The sequence below is a fragment of the Brassica oleracea genome, chromosome C9, assembly GCF_000695525.1.
Source record: "Brassica oleracea var. oleracea cultivar TO1000 chromosome C9, BOL, whole genome shotgun sequence".
Lineage (NCBI taxonomy): Eukaryota > Viridiplantae > Streptophyta > Magnoliopsida > Brassicales > Brassicaceae > Brassica > Brassica oleracea.
Window position 1 is genome coordinate 27,606 of NC_027756.1, and position 17,881 is coordinate 45,486.

Here is a 17,881-nt window from a genome sequence, read left to right on the forward strand (position 1 = left end):
CTTTCGCAATTCCTGGTGCATATCTTATGAAACCTTGTTTCCTAAACCCATATCTTGGTGAGCTCCATGACCGTGAAGACGAGCCCCCATGGACGCGCTCCAACAACACTCTTTTTAGTTGTTACCTGCTCCATTCATCACCATTTATACAAACATGATAATGACATTTACAAGTGTGTTTCCTAGCAACAAAGGCTCTCTATCTCCGACACAAACAGATAGAACATGATGTAGGAAAAGTAATGTGTGTATCTGTTGGGATAACGTAGCTGATCGGCGATCTCACTAAGCAAGAGGTAACCTCCTTCCTGGCGGCGACATGTGCATTACATTACTCTGAGCTTCAGACATGTCTGTCTGTAGCTGCTGAATAGCCTGTAAAAGAAGATCCCGCTTACCAGATTAATATAAACTATTTCCAAGATCCCCGTAGAAATAGATAGATGTTCGTCTTGAATGGGATTCCAGTAAAATAGCATACCTGCATCCAGCATAGAGGACATGTGCCTTGGCCAATGGTACATTGTATCTGGTTGGGGTTCACAAAATATCCATAAATTTTGGTTTGGTATCCATTATCCATTTGGATTTGATTAAAAAAATCTGGATATCTTTGATTCTAGGAAAATTATACTAAGTAGCTAAAAAATAAAGTGTAATTAAAAATCTAACCAAAAAATGAAGTCTTTAATGTTTCTAAAATATTTACTATACTATTCTTGTTAATTGGTCGAAAAGAAATCAAACAAATTCTTCTTTGATTACCTCCATCAACGCCGCCTCATCCATCACCTTTTCACCAATCACTTATTCTTCCATAATCACCTTCATTTTCTCCATAGTGACATTCATCACTCGACAGCCATCACCGTAGTCACCACCACTTAAAGGTAATTAATTGGTCTAAAAAGGAAAAATTGTTGGTCACCGGAAATCTATGATCGCCTTTCGGGAGTGATGACGCTCAAACCAGTAGAGAGGAAAGTCAAGGTGAATCATGTGAGCATGTAGTGATAAACGATATGATGATTCAAAAACAACACTTTCATACAATATATGGGCTTCTTGGTAAGCCCTAAAAATATATTCATAGTCTAAAGTTTTTTATATGGACCGATTAATCGGTAAATAGGCTGATTAATTGGTTTATTGGGCCGATTAACAGGTCAGCGATTTTTTTGTCCGAATAGGATAAAATCGTGCGGCTATGAACCGATCAGGGAGTTTTTTTAATAGGTCGCGTAATTTTAACGTAACAATACATTTAAATGAAACAAAAACAAGTTTTTATCTAACATGGCACATAGAGAATCAAAGTGACGAAAGGAGCAAACTTATACTTCAAACAAGCAGCGATTACAATTTAAAGATGATTCAGCCGTAGAATCTCTTCCTCTTCTCCGCATTCGATGATTCAGCCGTAGAATCTCTTCTTCTTCTCCGCATTCGTGTTTCAATGTTTTTTTTTTTTTTTTTTGGTGAAAATATTAAAATTTCATACCAAAATTTTTCAGTTTACAAGAGTTGTGGAAACCCACTTATTTGGAGAAGAGATTACGGAGGAAACAAGAGAAGACAACAAGACATAGAAACAAAAGAGCAAGCTATTACAGTCCGGATGGTAGTAGCGAGAGATAAACCTGCAGCAGAGTAGAAGCAGGCGTTGGAGGCTGGGTGGAGATGAGGCGGACCCGAAGGAGGCGATGGACTTGAGCTTTGACGCCGGCTTCAGTCGAAGAGGTCTGCTGGAAGCTACGAAGGTTCTGTTCCCTCCAAGAGCAGTAAACGATGGCCTGCAAAAGAAGCTTTAACACGACCCGGAGGCCTGGTGTGTCACCAACCTGACGAAGAGACAGGAGAGAAGAAACCGCATTGAGTGAGGAAGGAACAGAGAGTCCATAGTTGCCACAGTAGTGCGCCCAGAGGCCTGCTACGAAGGAACATTGGAAAAAAAGATGCTGATGAGACTCAAGATCCTCAGAACATAGGACGCAATGCAGAGGGACATTTATTCCCCAAGCGCTCAACCTATCCCTCGTAGGCAGCCTTGAGAGAGCTACCATCCAAGTAAGAAAACAACATCTAGGGATCCCTTCCTTGAACCCTTCGTGTTTCAATGTTTCGTTCAACTGTTTTCAATTTTGGTTTTTATGGGAAAAGTTCTGATTTCTTCGATTTCGGGTTAATAGTGGAGGCAGTGATGATGAAAATCTACCTATTTTATGAGTAAAACTCTGATTAGAAAATTTACCAATGGATCCTTCTGAGCCTTCACTTTCAACTTTTTAATTGAAAAATATGGTTGAATGAAAACTATGGCTGAGACAAAAGGAATGTTGCTACCTTTTAATTTTAATGCAAAAAATAGTTCAAAAAAAAGATGGAGATTCGAACCGGAGAAGATGAACGGTGAGATTTAAGTATTAAGTTGTATTATATACTTCTTATCTTTGTATCAAACAGAATAGAAATCAGAGTTTGTGGTAATACAGACATTTGTATACAAATTGATATGAAATGATTAGTCTAGTGTTCGATCCTTAAAGACAAAACTCTAAATCCAATGCAAACAATATTTCTCTCATATTTGTGAAACACATAATAGAAATATATCATATTCTAAATTTATAATGCATTTATAAAAATTGTAAAACTTTTTTTTTTGAGCAACAATTCTTTTTGAATATAATATAGATAGCGTATACAATACGAAAATAAAAATAATGTGTAATATTTATAATTTGAAATAAAACTATATAGTTCATATAAATTCCATATATTTATCTTATAAATACTTTATAATATGATAAAATTGTAAGAAGTATATCTTATATTTGACATTAAACTATAAAATTCATATAAATGTGAGATTAATAATATATATTTTTAATATGATAAAATTGTATATAATCATATATTAGCATAATTTTATTAGTAATGTTATAATTGTATATAATCTAGTGATTTAACTATCATATAATATTTAAATAATAAATTTGTTTGTCTATGAAATGAGTTTAGTTGAATAATATTTTTATATATTTATTTTTAAATCAAAGTTTTTGCCTATTAGAAGTCTAATGAGCAACTTTTACAAGTATAATCCTAGTTGGAGTTGAATAACATTTGAGTAATCAATACATATTATTTTTGTTAAATCACATTTCAAACCAATCAAATTATAACGTTTCATTTAAACATATTCTTAATTAATAATATGATGTCATCAGTTCACATATTTACCGTTAATTTAATAAATGTCAACAAAACATTCAACAGCTATTAAACAAAACATTCAACAGCTATATATGGTTTAGTAGTCAAGTATGATGTCCCTATTCTCCATTGCTACCAAAAGTTCACATAATAAAAATTTCAGAATTTAAGAAAGAGAACTCCCCCAACAACACAATATATCTTCTAACATTGATAATAGCAAGATATCACACAGCACAGCTTTGAGATGAGCCAGCGTGTTCCATACTGCCACATCGATGAGACTCCGGCGGCCACCGTCGGCTCCACAAAAGCTGCATATATCCCCATGTATAAACCTATATATTTCATATAACTGGCTCAATATACAAATATATAATAACTTAAGTCTATCTATATATCTTTTGCAGGCTAGACTACGAGGTAGCCGAGCTGACGTGGGAAAACGGACAACTGGGGTGGAACAGCTTAGGTCCAACGCAAGTGCCTGCTTCATCGAAGAATTTAAGAAGCGCCGGTGGAACATTGGAGTCAATAGTAGACCAAGCTACTCGCTTTCCTAACCCTAAGCCCACCGATGAGCTCGTCCCATGGTTCCACCACCGCTCTTCCAGGGCCGGCTTGGATGCGCTTGTCCCCGAGCAGCAGAGCCAGCCAGCCACCCACGTGGGCTCGTGTAGCAATGGTCATCCCATGGCTGGTGGAAAACGAGCCAGAGTGGCCTCAGAGTGGAGCACCGGCGGGAGCCAAAACCTAACCTTTGAAACTTACGGTTTCACCTCAACATCGCTGGATGATAATTCCAGCTCCGGCGGGAAGCCTTGCACCAAAACCACGACCGTTTACGAGCATGACCCCGTCTGCCACAGTCGCCGACAGGCAATTCCTTATTTCATAACTATACACCTTTTAATTAACTATTCATAACCAATCCGAACGAGTATTTCATTAATTCAACCTCTCTTTTTTAAGAAAAGCTTTTATGTTATTCGTACTGTGTCATAATAATATTCATTAAAGATAAGAGTGATTGTCTCCTGAATGATTATGTTGCAGAAGAGGAGAGATAAGATCAATCAAAGGATGAAGACTTTGCAGAAACTGGTTCCAAATTCCAGCAAGGTACCTCGTTTTACATGCATTATGAACTATCACCGCTAAATTTTCATTTTCCTCTTTCAGTCAACTGCTAAACAAAATTTATATGAATATGCCCGCATATATAACAATACTGTAGTTTTTTCTTTAAATACTAGTTGATTAGTAGGCATGAAAATAGCCATAGTGGTGGACCAAATGGAAGTGAATATATCTGGAAAAAATGGACCTCATACGATGATTCTACTCCACACACTCAGTCTCTTATTTGTTTGTCCCCCTATAAAAACTGATTTTACATCTATTTACTATTTGGTCCGGCCGGTTGGTCCATTCATACGTCCTTAATTATCATATGCCGCCTTCTGGCTGTCGACTTAAATTCAACCAAAACAATCAATTAATACTGTCAACCTTGCTGTATAGTGTGTTATTGTACACGCATGCTTGCCTAAATATGTTCATGGATCATCCCTTGTGTTTGTTTGGTCAAATAATGCATCAAAAGGAGCTAGCCGTTTGATAAAATTACATTTTTGGAATTAGACGGATAAAGCGTCGATGTTGGATGAAGTGATAGAGTACTTGAAGCAACTTCAAGCACAAGTGAGCATGATGTGCAGAATGAACCTGCCTTCCATGATGCTTCCCATGGCCATGCAGCAGCAGCAACAACTTCAACTCTCTCTCATGTCCGGTTCCATGGGTTTAGGGCTTGGCATGGGGATGACCGGTCTAGGTCTTCTCGGTCTTAATTCTATGAACCGAGCTGCTGCAACGGCTCCTAATATCCATACCAACATGATGCCGAACCCATTTGTTCCCATGACTTCTCTATCGTGGGATGCCTCCTCTTCTACCGACACTCTATTTCAGTCTCCGCTTACCCACGATCCTATGCCAGCCTTTCTTTCATGTTCCTCGCAGGTTATACAACTCTTTGTTATTATAACTTGATGCTTCATTCTTGTCTGAATCTGAATAAACATTTTCCCAATTGCAGCAAACGACGATGGAAGCATATAGCAGGATGGCGGCATTATATCAGCAAATGCAGCAACAGATACCTCCTCCTTCAAATCCAAAATGATTATATTATATTATTTTTTTGCTAAAAAAATAATTATATTGTAAACCTTAAGTCTACATATGTATTGCAGATCTTCACCATACATATTCCATTGTATTTTATATGTTTAGGGCCTATAGGCTACACATGATCTTTATATGATATACTTTCAAAAAAGGCCTGGTTGTAATTATACTTCGTCCCAAATATGATGATTATATTTGAGTGAATATGTAACATCAATGTAAACACATAAACGAGCTCCAACTTTCTAAAGGAGAGTGATTTCAGTATACGTACAGTATAGATAAAAACCCTTCGTTTTCAGGATTTTAATTGGGCCACCAAGAATAAGTAAAAAGCCAAAACGGAGGGAAAAAACGCCATATGCTTTGTCTGCAAAATTCCACAATAATTTGTTGATAATGTTGTAAATATGCTATCAAGAAACAAAAAAGAGGAAAGCGAATACTTTTTTATACAAAGGAGTTGTAAATGATTGGGTGCCAACATGTCAACTTGTCCCTGACTACCACCACAGGTTTGTAAACAAAATATAACTATTAGGCCATCATTATCCCCGATCTTTAATGAGATTTTTTAAGCTAAATGACTGATTTAATTAAATCAAAAATAAATAAAAAAAAATTTACCGATCATTAGAGTATGATTATTAAGGTTTTTTTAAAGAGTAATTCTTATTAGAATACAAGAACGGGTCTTTAAATTTTTAACTTTTAACTAAAAAAAGTAAGTTAAGACCCTCGACTTAATAACCTCGTGTTCTTAACTAGTGATTTTGGAGATCGATCCTTAATAGGGTTTTTTCTTCTCTCTCTTTTTTCTCGTCTTCTCCGTCTCCGTCTTCGTTGATTTCATTGATTTCAAATTGTGTTGATTCTCTAGATAGTGAGCCTGTTTCGTGAAATTTTGTGTTCTTCTTGTTGATGTTTTCTCTTTGGGTCGTGTTCTTAGATGATTAGATGGCTTCGCGTCTTTGTTTCGAGGTTGTCTTTGTCCCAGGGGATGAGGATGAAGACTCCTTTAAAGACTACTTCTCAAAGATGCCGTGATTACTCGAGAAGATGAAGGAGATCAAAGAGGAAGAGGAGAGAGCGAGGAGGGAGCAGACTTTGAAGTCTGTCTTGGTGACTCCTTCTCGGGACTTTGTGATTACTCGAGATGGAAACAAGGTACATAGATTCTTACTGCAATTTTTTTGGCTTTGTTGACTTAACGTAACTGATCACAATCGTGTATTCACTAGGTACCTGTATCGGAACTTGATCGTAATTGGGGGTTTGTGTGGTTCATCCTTTTGAGATTGAGATTTGAAGTTGAGATTTTTTTTTTGCTGAAGTTTGATCTTTTATCTTAGTATTACTGATGGGACGATGAGAAGCAACCAGTTGGGGGTTTGTCTGCTTAGCTATGAGATGAATCGGGGGTACTTTGCTGATATGAAAGAGTTTAAGGAACATGGTGGTATGAGATGAATCGGGGGTACTTCTGGTAGCAGTGAGGTTAACGCAGAGAGTTTGGTTGTTCTTAAGGTATCATTGGTGTGTCTGTCTTTCCGAGCATGCTCCCAGGTACAGATAATTCCACACTGTTTTTTTTTTTAATTTGGTTGCATACTTCACTTGGAACCAAGAGAATGTTTAGTTAGCCTTTGTTAAGAGGTGTGTAGGATTAATGGAAGTGTTTGTTGTTGAGACTAAGCAGTGGTTTTAAGATGAAGTGTTTTATTAGTGTGATTGTTGATAAATATGACCTTGTATTACGGCTTATCTCAATCTCTTATGCTGCTGGGATGTGGTTGAAGTGTCTGACAGGAAATGATCAGTTCCTGGAGCAAGCCATTTCTTGAGTCTCAGTTCCTCATTCTGAGACAGTTGACAAGTGCACATGTAACATTATATCTATGTCCATAGTTACCGTTAGGATGAATTATTATCTTGATGAGGGCATTTTGATTAATAGGTTGCACATGGAGAGGAGAAGTTGTCTATCCAACGTGCAATGCTGATGGCGAGCCAAGATTTTACAAGGAAAATCAGATGATGAAGTGTTCTGCTTGTTATGGAAGAGGTTTGAATGCTCTTAAAGATGGATCCGATTCAATGTAAAGTCGCATCCCACCTGGAGAAGATCAAGATACTTGACTACTTTCAAGTCCATGACATGGTTCGCCAAACCCCAGGTCTTGCTCCTTGTGATGCTTGAAGTTCGATTCCTCTTTTAGTTTAAGAGTTTGTGATCATCTACTCGTAGAATTTAGTGACCATTTAATAAAAAAAAAAGTTAAATTTTTTTTTTTAAAAACTCCAAATTAAGAAACTACCATTGTACCACAAAAATAAGGTGATTCTTAACTAACGTCCTTATCTAAAATTTATTAGTTAAATAGTCATTAAAATGTACTTAAAAAATTTTATGGGTTTCTAGAGATAATCACACTCTTAATAACCAAAAGTGTCTCCAAAATAATGCCAAGTTTGGTAATAACTTATAAGTCTTCATGACCACGAACCCTAGATCCCATTTGTCTGTTTTACTAAACAGACGTACACTGGGTTTTTGTTTCGTTTCCTTAAAATCAAAACAAGAGGTTACACGACTATGCTTTTGATGATATATATAGAGATCTAAACGTTGATCTGGCCATCACAAAAGTTGTAAAAGGAGAAATATCAAATCAGATAACTTCAAAGGTCGACAATAGTTGGTTTGATAGTAAGTATGATATAAATATACTTCCAAAAAATATGAATAGCCCCAACTAAAACGGTGGTTGAAATGTCTAAATTTCTAAGATGTTTTTTTATTTATCCTTTCTAATGCACTTTCGTAGATTTGATTGAATCATTAGCACAACCCCAATAAATAAATTAATCGTCCTGATTGCAGACGACTAGACAATTATAGTATGTCACATGTGTGGTTTCTAAACATGAACCACATGAAAATAAAGTCAAAAGTTGAGTAAATACGATTCCTTTCACACTAACAACAAATGAGATTTTTTTTTTGTATGGCTATTGCATAGAATGCTAGTCAGTACGTTACTCTACCTTAGAGTATCATTAGTGGTTAGGTACTGAAGGGCCCCAACCCGGCTGCCTAAGCCGCGGTCGATGTCCTTCGTCGCTCAGACCACATACCGACCGAACCTCTCAAAATTTTGCCATTTATCTATATTATCGTCCATAGGCGAGAGCTAACTTAGATCTTAGCTTAAGACTACCTTAGTCATTCCCTAGCTTACATCATTTCAATTTATGTACAGCGGAATAATATCTACTTAACCATTGGTCTAAGACCAATATAATACTTGTCTGGTCGAATCACCTCAGCTAATGGTTAATATACTCAACTACCATTTAGCTCCGAGGTCGATCCTGAACCCAAATCAAGTTATACAAATCCGAGGTTCCATTCCCCTAACCATTCTATCTAGATCTATGCAACATTGCTAGATCATACCTTTGCCACATCCACGGAGCTTGTTAGCTCATTGTCCCAGCTGACTTAGTTGTTTAGCTAGCTCATCCAGCTAGCTGAGCTGAACCACTTCACTTGAGGTTCCATCACTCTCTTCCAGCTGATAGAGCTGCGAGGTTGCTTCGACCAGCTCCCCATAGCTTCGACCCGCTCCCTGTCTACTCGTACATCTCTCTTATACCTGCATAAACTCTTCCCTTTGGTACTTAGTCATTCAGCCAACCATCCCCACAGACCAAGCACCTTTGGGAAGTCTTCAGCTACAAAAACGACCTCAAGCAAATATGCTCCAAAAATTAATTAAAATTCATGAAAACTCATGATAAATCTCAACTAAGAGATTCTCATAATCAGAATCCAGTGAATCGACCCGGATCATATGGATCCTGATCATGAACAACCCGACTAAGCCAAGGACTTCATTCCTGAACCGGCCCAAGGCCTTAGTTCATTGCCTCCATGTCTTAAGTGTATGCTCCCCTGGAGCCAAGTCCTCTTATGGACTAATAATGCCCATCAGATCCTAAGTCAATCAACCAACCACCCCACATGACTCAGAACTGATGAGTCTTCACACTTACCTAACCGGCCATGGAACTATGTCCCAATGAACCCGATCAATCCTGCTCTTACAACCGGTGCATCCTTTGATCAATCAGATCAGACACTTTGATCCATTACCTATGGATCAGGTCGTCCATCCTTGTCCAAGACCAGATAACACACGGTCTTCCTTGAATAAACACACCCGGTCACATACTTGTGGTCCATGCCACTTAGTACTGGCCTTACTCACCTCCACGGCTTGCTGCTGGTTCCAAACGAATTGGACCTTGCACTCCACATGGTTCCTCATGCATTAGGACCCCCATGTGTCTCCTCCATGAGTCGGATCATTGATTCACACCATGGTCAGAACCAACACACACCATGATCCCCCATGGATCACTATCCAATGAGTGACCTCTAACTTCCATCCCACATGGATGAGTTAGATCAACTAAGATCTGCCCCTTCTCTCTGGGTCCTGGATCCTTAGTTTACATCACAACATATGGTCTTCAAGGGGCGTGTCATACTTGGCCTTAACCGCACCACAAGAGACATATATATGAACTGGAAAGTAATTGTACAATCGATTACCTTATACATGATCTAATTAGATCATGTGTCTCCTCTTATTATGTTCGGCCATGCTCCTCCAGTGCACGCCTCTATCAATCCTTATCATATACTTCCAGTATTGATAAGATATCTCCATGGGTCGCACCAATGTTCCCTTCCATTGATCTCCCATCAAACCGATTTCTGCACTGCATCCACCTTCAAGGTTGTCCAAGATCCATTCAAGGGTCACACCCATCATTCCTTCCATGGAACTTCCATGAAACCACTTTCTACACTGCATCCGTCTTCAAGGCTGTTCATGCCTTTGAGAGTGGATTCCGGCCTTCTCCCTCCTCTCCTGGATATTTGCGTGTGTTCCCAAGACATAGAGGAAGCCTAGGACGTGAACATCCATGATAAAACACCATCACAGGGTCGTTCCCAACTCCCATGAAACTGCCTTCCCACACACCTCTCTCCTTAAGGCTCTCTTGGCCATAGGAAGTGAAATCCGGCCATCCCTCTTCTTCCCTGACTATTTGCGTGTGTTCTCAGGCCTGGAGGATGCTTTGGGTGATGTCAACATGAATCAAAACCCATCAAAGGATCGTTCATAACTTCCCCTTTGATCTCTCCCAAAACTGCCTCTTTGTGGCATTCACACCACTCTTGGGGTTGGATGTTGAATCCGACCAACTCTCTGTCTTTTCTCTGTTGTTCTTTGTGTTTCAGGGTGTAGGAGGAAGCCCTGGCGTGCCTGCAGAGCCACAGAACCATCCTTCTTTTATAGGAGAAAGGGTGGTTACTTTTCTAACCATTGCATCTTTTCGGTATCAATTTTGGCCATTGATTAAATCAATGGTTCAGATCGCACCCCTTGGGCCTGGCAGTTACTATCCGCCCCTGACCTGCCTCAGTGTCTACCTACAGTGTCAGACCACCCAACTAGGTCAGTAGCCAACCAACTAGGTCAGCTAAGTTGAGCTAACCGCCAGCTCGCCCAGCTAGCTCAGCTAATAGTTCAGCTAGTGTGAGCTGATCAGTGAGTGTGCAGCTAGTGTGAGCTGGTCAGTGAGTGTGCAGCTAGTGTTTAGCTGGTTTAGCTGAGTGTTCAGCTGGTTTAGCTAGTAGATTATATACTCCAGCTCGTCCAGCTTCTTCACCACATCACATTCTATCCGTATAAGTCCCTTGGTGCATTTTATGACCCGAACTATACGATTAATGATCATTTCTGATCATTCCTTCATCATACCTTGTTCACAATCATTTCTTATGATCTGAATCAAGGCATCCACGTTTTCCTTGCAAGGCCTACCCTTATATCAAGTTTCAGACCATTTAACCCTTTCGTTCAACCTTGGAAAGCTTAACCTTAAGCCTAGGCATCGGAACCCGAAATTTGAACCGAACCCGAACCGAAAAACCCGACCCGTTATCCGACCCGAAACGTAAAAATACCCGAACGGGTTTTGTAAGGTGGTACAAAACATATCCGAACCCGAAGTGTTATTAACCAAACTCAAACGGGTAACCCGAAAAACCGAAAAAATCCGAAAAATCCGAAAAAATATCCGAAGAAACCGATCCGAATGTCCAAAATAATATACAATATAATTATATGAAATATATACTTCAAATATTCAATTTCATATTTATTTTGATATGTTATCTAACAATAAGTATTTAAAATTTAAATAACTACCTTAAATACTTAATTATATATAAATAAATATATATTTCTTATGTTTTACTTTTAAATTTTAGATTTTATTTCGGGTATATCTGTACTGATCTGATATAACCCGAATCCGAATGATATATGATTACTTTATGGGTTCTATGATGTGATACAAAACCGACCCGAACCCGATGTGTTATATCCGAACCCGACCCGTACTTGCAAATTTACTAGAATGGGACCTAGGAGGTGTTATAAAAAAGAACTGAAATCCGAAAAACCCGACCCGAACGCCAACGGGTACCCGAACACCCAGGCCTACTTAAGCCTATCGACCAGCTTGCTTGTTCTCTTGTCGAAAGTCTATCCCAACAGTCCTTTCCAGGTTCCGGGATGCTACGGGTACTCTCTTAGGTCTCTCATCATTAATTTTGTTACTATTTAATTGGTTTTAAAAACATTAAATGACAAAAACAAAAATGAACTAATGATAGAGTGACAACAATTAAAAAAGTATCTCCAACTTTGCCGATTGTCTCTTCTTCACGAATCGTCTCTCTCTTTTCCTTATCTTTTCTAATATTTTCATTATTATTATTGTCAGAAACTGTCTAACAGCTCCTCACTGCGGATGCTCTTACCAAAAGGGGAATCTTTTCCCGACCCAATGAGCAACCAAAAGAAATAGCTATTTGATGTAGCTTTTTTGGGGAGTAGAAGCCCATGAAAAAATAGACCTCTTACAGTTCAGTCTTTGGGATACTCAACATTTTCCATTGAATAGGTCCCCGTCTGTTTTCCAACGAAATAAACAACCATGGTTGAAGGTAATGAGAAGCATAAATTTATCCTTTTTCCAAGTAGGGAACAAAAGTTACGTGAAAAAGTAACGTGGCACACGAAATGTCCACATTTAACCCAGTAGTGGGGTATCAAATGACTAAACGGGAAGTCACATTCGTTGAGACATTGTTCTACTTTCGCTCCTTCTCTCACTTTAACACCAAGTCATCCTGATTCCTGATCAAGAATTCAACAACTGTACCCAGTCACTAGTTGTCAGAACCAGCCATGTAATTATCAGATCCACGTATTTTTTTGTATTAACTTCCTTGGACATTGAAGTTTAAGTATGAATGAAAATTGGTGTTGTAAAAAAAGGCCATACATCTTTTACGCGATGGGAGAGAGGGGGGGGGGGATTTTGAAGCATGCACAAACAATGTGACATCGGACATTAGTTTACTTCTACAACTGGAAAATTTTTAAAGAGTTCAAGCACGGAACAATTCCTTGCTTGGGGGAGCCACCAGGAGCGGCTAAAAACATTATTAATGCGGGTTTCCTATGGTGGGATATTTAGCGTAATTTAAGAGATGTCTCTTGGTTTTTATCTCTTATTTAAGAGATGTTTTTTAGTTTTTCTTAATTAAAAACTAAAAAACATATTTTATATTAAGTTAAAAACTCCCCCCTAATGTTCTAGTAACACTAAAACTCCCCCCTAATGTTCTAGTAACACTACGGGTGATGAAACAGTCGGTCTTTTTAATTGCTTGTTTCTTTACCATCTCTCACACAACTCTAGAAATTTGATTATTGGGCCTTCTACGTTAGGTCCATTGCAAAGCCTCGATTAAATTAGGCCCGATGAGTAGGGACAAGAGTGTCTGATGATGTCCTGCATTGTGTAAATTAAATAAGCCTCGTCGGGTAATTTTAAATTATATGAGTTGGACAACGAGTTTAGAAGAGACAACATCCTTGTTCTAACAAGTTGCATTGAATCCATTATTAATAAATATAGCAGTGTCTCCGAGAATCGAGAAGACACGCATCGAGTTTAAACGTGTGGTCGGAAAGATATCAACTACAGATGGAATATAAGTTGTGAAGCTTTGCTTAGAGAGTTAAATAAGGATCTTGCTGGCCACGAGCTTCTACCTTTTCTTCTTCTCCGCTACCTACCTGCCGCACCCTTTGGGTCAACACTTCAAGCCTCACTTCACGTGTAACTCTCTCCACTACGCGTGTGTGTATCAACCATGTCTCTATATAAAGTATCTTTTAATTTATCTTTATATAACATATCTCTTTATTTATATTGATTATGTTTCATAATGTAGATCTAGTTACATGTATAAAACAATGGTTGTTGATATGTGAGATTACAACTGAATCGGTGGAAAATCGTGTCCGGTCAACTGTAGCCAGAAGGAATATATTAAATCACGTTCAAAATGAATTATATTCCATTTTATACGGATACACTCATAAATTGTTTAGTATATATATATATATATGCCTTACCGGCCTTCTTACAACCTTCCTTCTAAGTATAGCGAGCTCAAGTGATCTTAAATACAGCTCATCCATATCTATTCACGTGCCATGCAAAAATGATGCATCTATATATAAAGAACACTCATGACATTGTAATTATTATACCATCGACCCATATAAGTTAAGCTCACGTATAGAACAACTCTGTCATCAGTTCCTAGATTCACCATGGAGGCTAACAACAAACTGATCCTCGTGTTACTCATCTATGTGCTTCCTCACATCATCTTTTCTTCGGCAACCTCCGCGTCAGCAAAAGAGTACGATACGAAGGCATACGTGGACTCGTGGTGCCGGACAACCTTATACCCGAACCTGTGCGTCCGGTCGTTGTCTCGTTATGTGCGTTCACGGGCTATGCAAAATCCTAGAGACCTGGCGCGATTCGCCCTCAAAGCAAGCCTATACCGAGCCAAGTACACAAAGGCGTTCTTGCTAAAAGAAGTGACGAAACTGGAGAGGGTGAGGCCCCAATACTACGCGTTGGTTCACGACTGTTTGACTCAGATGAGAGACAGCGTGAACCAGCTGAGCCTAGCAATAGCGGAGCTGGACAGGGTGAACAGGAGAGGAGGAAAGAGCCAAGTAAATCTGGAGTGGCACATAAACAACCTGCAGACGTGGACAAGCACAGCTCTGACAGACGCGGAGACATGCGTGAGTCAGTTCCCGGGGCGGAGGATGAGCAAGTTGAAGGCTACGATTAAAGGAAAAGTGAAGAACGTGGAGGAAACAACAAGCAATGCCCTCGCCTTCATCGAGCACTACGCTGCTGCTAGGTACAGAGCCAGACGCCCCTGAACGTTACGCTGTCTCTACCAACTTGTCTTCTGATCACATTTATATGATGCGATAATGTGCTGTTTGCTACTTCTTGATCTCCTCGTAATTAATTATACGGATGTTCTCTGTTTGATTACCGAAAAAAAATATATATATTTGAAATATGTAACCCAGTTGTGTAAATTCAAAACGTTCATATTATAGCATTAAGTGCATAGCATAAAAGTTTGTAATCCCCAAAATACTAGGAAAAATTAGAACATGATTATAGAACAACAATAGCAAAGTCCGTCTAGCTCAGTTGGTAGAGCGCAAGGCTCTTAACCTCGTGGTCGTGGGTTCGAACCCCATGGTGGGCGAATATTTTATGATTTTTTTATTCTTAAAAATAGCTTTAAATGGGCTTTTTGGTTTAATAATGGGGTTTCTAGGCTATCAATCTAAAGACCCATTTGTACAAATATTGTTATCCAAAACCCGGCCCGGTTACTATCGTTGCTCTCTACAAACAGATACACCGGCACCGCCCTCATTTTCTTCTCTCTACTCAGCTATCATCGTTGATCCGCGAATTGATAGTAAAATTGGAAAGATGGATTCGATCCTTACCGTGGGCATCGCATCTGTTGTTTTGGGTGCGTTGATAGCGGTGATCTTCTTCGGTAGCTATTTGAGGAAGCGGACATCGGAGGTGGATTCCATGGCGAAAGCGGAGCCTCAGAATCCGATCCGGATTCCGAAATCGAATCCCAAGAAGAATCATCCCAAATCTCACGCGACCGACAAGGTAAACACACCCCCTTGTATTAGTTTAGTTGATCAAGTGAGTGAGTTTAGGGATTTGGATGAGGTTGAGAGAATTTGAGCATTTTATTAAAATAATTAGCAGAATCAGAACAAGCGTCATCATCCTCTAGACTTGAACACGTTGAAAGGACACGGTGATTCTGTTGATGCGCTCTGTTTCTCAGCTGATGGAAAGAGCTTGGCCACAGGTTTGCTCCTTTCCATATTTTTTTTTTTTTTTTTTGAAATTACTTTACACCACTAGGTGGGGTTAAGGTAGGGTCTTCCCCAAAACATGATATATATATATAGCTTTTAACCAATTTTTTTGGAGATAGCTTGCGGTGATGGAGTGATCAGGGTTTTCAAGCTAGATGATGCCTCAAGCAAAAGCTTCAAGTATATATCTATCTTCTCAATACACCCTGTTTGTTAGCTAGCTGTGGAACCTTTCTTTTTAAGCTCATTCTCTCTTTGCAGATTTTTAAGGATAAATCTTCCAGCTGGAGGACATCCAAGCGCTGTGTCATTTGCTGATGATGCCTCCTCTATTGTCGTGGCTTGTCATACTATGTCTGGTTCATCTCTCTACATGTACGGTGAAGAAACGCAAAAGGAACACCAGTCCAAGCTTCCTCTTCCTTCCATCAAATGGGAGCGCCATCATATCCATGACAAGAGATCTGTCCTTACCCTCTCTGGAGCCACTGCAACCTATGGTACTGCTGATGGAAGTTCTGTCATTGCCTCTTGTTCCGAAGGTCTGTATCTCTTTTGCGCCTACAACTTGATTTCTTCTCGTTTGTCTTCGCCTGGAATGAGAATGACAGAGATGTCTTCCCCCAGGGACTGATATAATACTTTGGCATGGGAAAACTGGGAGGAATTTGGGACATGTTGATACAAACCAGTTGAAGAACCACATGGCTGCTGTCTCACCCAATGGACGTTTTTTAGCTGCTGCTGCCTTTACTGCTGATGTCAAGGTCCGTGGGTTTTCCTTTTTGTTTTATTACTTAACTGACTGACGTGTGCTTTCTCTAGGTCTGGGAAATTGTTTATCTGAAAGATGGTTCCGTCAAGGAGGTTTCAAGAGTTATGCAACTCAAAGGCCACAAGGTATATCCACTTCACTCACGACCTATACCATCATCTCTTCTACCTACGCCCCCTCTCACATTTCTCTTGCAATGTTTTGCTTGTGTCATCCAGAGTGCAGTGACTTGGTTATGCTTTTCTCCTAACTCTGACAAAATCATTACCGCTTCCAAAGATGGTTCAATCAGACTCTGGAACATCAATGGTGAGTAGAATCTTTATATATTCGCATGTGAGCAGATTCCTCGTAGCAATTAGAACCGTGTCTTGCTTTGGCGTTAGAATGCATTATTCTTATTTATCACACAAAATAATTAACTGAAAGGCATTGGTGTGTAATTTGATTGAAGTCCGGTATCATATGGATGAGGATCCAAAGACTTTGAAGGTGTTTCCGATTCCACTTTGCGATGCGGGGGGAAACCCGTTGCACTATGATCGCCTCAGTTTGTGCCCTGAGGGAAAAATATTGGCAGCAAGCCATGGTTCCACATTGCAGTGGTTATGTGCTGAAACTGGAGCTGTTCTGGACACAGCTGAGAAAGCCCACGAAGGTTGAAAACAGGCTGTCAAATTTCTGTTTTTAACTATATTTTTAAAAAACCTTTCCATAGACGGCTGAACAATAAACGCTCTTTTTTGCAGGGGATATCACATGCATTTCGTGGGCACCCAAGGCAATGACAGTTGGTATGTATCCTGTGTAAATGTTAGTGATAATGTGACATATTTCTGAACAGTGTGTTGTTTGGTTGTTTCAGGGGAGAGAGAGGCGCAGGTTTTAGCGACAGCAGGGGTTGACAAAAAAGTGAAGCTGTGGGAAGCTCCAAAGTTGCAGTCTGTGTAGACTTGCTGCTGCTGCAATACAAAGAAAGTCTTTCATCATATGAGGAGGAAGTTTTTATTTGTTTTTCTTTTGAGTCCTCCTTCCTTTAGTGAAATGAGTATCATCCTAGTGCGCAAACAAAGAATGAACTAATGACAGGAAAGGTTGAAGTTTCTTCTTTTGTCTTTCAACTTTTTTTGACATTTTTGTCGCTGGACTTTACCCTTTTCTCGGGGAAAAAAAGAACTGATCCTATTTCTCCAAATTACACAAGAGAGACGGACACAAGGAAAGAAATCTGAAAGGGAACACAAGTAAAATACAGTAGTAGTAACTGAACACTGATGAGTTGCTTCCCTATTTTTGTTTT

General features: G+C 39.3%; 4 protein-coding genes, 1 long non-coding RNA gene and 1 other non-coding gene across 7 annotated transcripts; 5 read left to right on the forward strand and 1 right to left on the reverse strand.

Moving 5' to 3' along the window:
- Positions 1–174: 174 nt before the first annotated feature.
- Positions 175–993, reverse strand: LOC106313563. Its single transcript, XR_001264400.1, has 3 exons — positions 766–993; positions 482–529; positions 175–375 (listed from the first exon to the last, which is right to left on the reverse strand). It is a non-coding gene; the product is annotated as an uncharacterized LOC106313563 (long non-coding RNA).
- Positions 994–3,357: 2,364 nt separating this feature from the next.
- Positions 3,358–5,562, forward strand: LOC106316936 (transcription factor UNE10-like). The gene is made up of 5 exons (XM_013754801.1): positions 3,358–3,546; positions 3,627–4,095; positions 4,273–4,338; positions 4,861–5,241; positions 5,318–5,562. The coding sequence occupies exons 1-5, from the start codon at positions 3,464–3,466 to the stop codon at positions 5,402–5,404; spliced, it is 1,086 nt and encodes a 361-aa protein (XP_013610255.1). The 5' UTR covers positions 3,358–3,463; the 3' UTR covers positions 5,405–5,562.
- A 1,257-nt stretch (positions 5,563–6,819) lies between these two features.
- Positions 6,820–7,512, forward strand: LOC106314036. The gene is made up of 4 exons (XM_013751984.1): positions 6,820–6,868; positions 6,899–6,975; positions 7,219–7,285; positions 7,367–7,512. The coding sequence occupies exons 1-4, from the start codon at positions 6,820–6,822 to the stop codon at positions 7,510–7,512; spliced, it is 339 nt and encodes a 112-aa protein (XP_013607438.1).
- Positions 7,513–14,139: 6,627 nt separating this feature from the next.
- Positions 14,140–14,954, forward strand: LOC106317157 (21 kDa protein-like). Its single transcript, XM_013755014.1, has one exon. It carries the CDS (start codon positions 14,187–14,189, stop codon positions 14,817–14,819), a length of 633 nt encoding a protein of 210 aa, XP_013610468.1. The 5' UTR covers positions 14,140–14,186; the 3' UTR covers positions 14,820–14,954.
- A 133-nt stretch (positions 14,955–15,087) lies between these two features.
- TRNAK-CUU lies at positions 15,088–15,160 on the forward strand. The gene has a single exon. It is a non-coding gene; the product is annotated as a tRNA-Lys (tRNA).
- A 169-nt stretch (positions 15,161–15,329) lies between these two features.
- Positions 15,330–17,769, forward strand: LOC106318156 (transducin beta-like protein 2). 2 transcript variants are annotated; one of them, XM_013756025.1, is made up of 10 exons: positions 15,330–15,588; positions 15,691–15,796; positions 15,926–15,986; positions 16,068–16,348; positions 16,434–16,573; positions 16,632–16,706; positions 16,800–16,890; positions 17,036–17,239; positions 17,331–17,375; positions 17,447–17,769. In XM_013756025.1, the coding sequence occupies exons 1-10, from the start codon at positions 15,394–15,396 to the stop codon at positions 17,530–17,532; spliced, it is 1,284 nt and encodes a 427-aa protein (XP_013611479.1). In that variant the 5' UTR covers positions 15,330–15,393; the 3' UTR covers positions 17,533–17,769. The 2 variants fall into 2 exon arrangements, with proteins under 2 accessions (XP_013611479.1, XP_013611478.1); XM_013756024.1 differs by having other exon boundaries at positions 15,332–15,588; positions 15,688–15,796.
- The last annotated feature ends 112 nt before the right edge of the window (positions 17,770–17,881 follow it).

Excerpts from the sequence above, each read along its gene's own strand:
- LOC106316936 (XM_013754801.1), top strand. The coding sequence starts at position 3,464 with ATGAGCCAGCGTGTTCCATACTGCCACATCGATGAGACTCCGGCGGCC. Across the intron at positions 4,096-4,272 it reads TCTGCCACAGTCGCCGACAG|AAGAGGAGAGATAAGATCAA; the intron begins GCAATTCCTTAT and ends ATTATGTTGCAG. Across the intron at positions 4,339-4,860 it reads TGGTTCCAAATTCCAGCAAG|ACGGATAAAGCGTCGATGTT; the intron begins GTACCTCGTTTT and ends TTTTGGAATTAG.
- LOC106314036 (XM_013751984.1), top strand. The coding sequence starts at position 6,820 with ATGAATCGGGGGTACTTTGCTGATATGAAAGAGTTTAAGGAACATGGT. Across the intron at positions 6,869-6,898 it reads AGAGTTTAAGGAACATGGTG|GCAGTGAGGTTAACGCAGAG; the intron begins GTATGAGATGAA and ends GTACTTCTGGTA. Across the intron at positions 6,976-7,218 it reads CTTTCCGAGCATGCTCCCAG|GAAATGATCAGTTCCTGGAG; the intron begins GTACAGATAATT and ends AGTGTCTGACAG.
- LOC106318156 (XM_013756024.1), top strand. The coding sequence starts at position 15,394 with ATGGATTCGATCCTTACCGTGGGCATCGCATCTGTTGTTTTGGGTGCG. Across the intron at positions 16,349-16,433 it reads CATTGCCTCTTGTTCCGAAG|GGACTGATATAATACTTTGG; the intron begins GTCTGTATCTCT and ends GTCTTCCCCCAG. Across the intron at positions 17,240-17,330 it reads AGCTGAGAAAGCCCACGAAG|GGGATATCACATGCATTTCG; the intron begins GTTGAAAACAGG and ends TCTTTTTTGCAG.
- LOC106317157 (XM_013755014.1), top strand. The coding sequence starts at position 14,187 with ATGGAGGCTAACAACAAACTGATCCTCGTGTTACTCATCTATGTGCTT.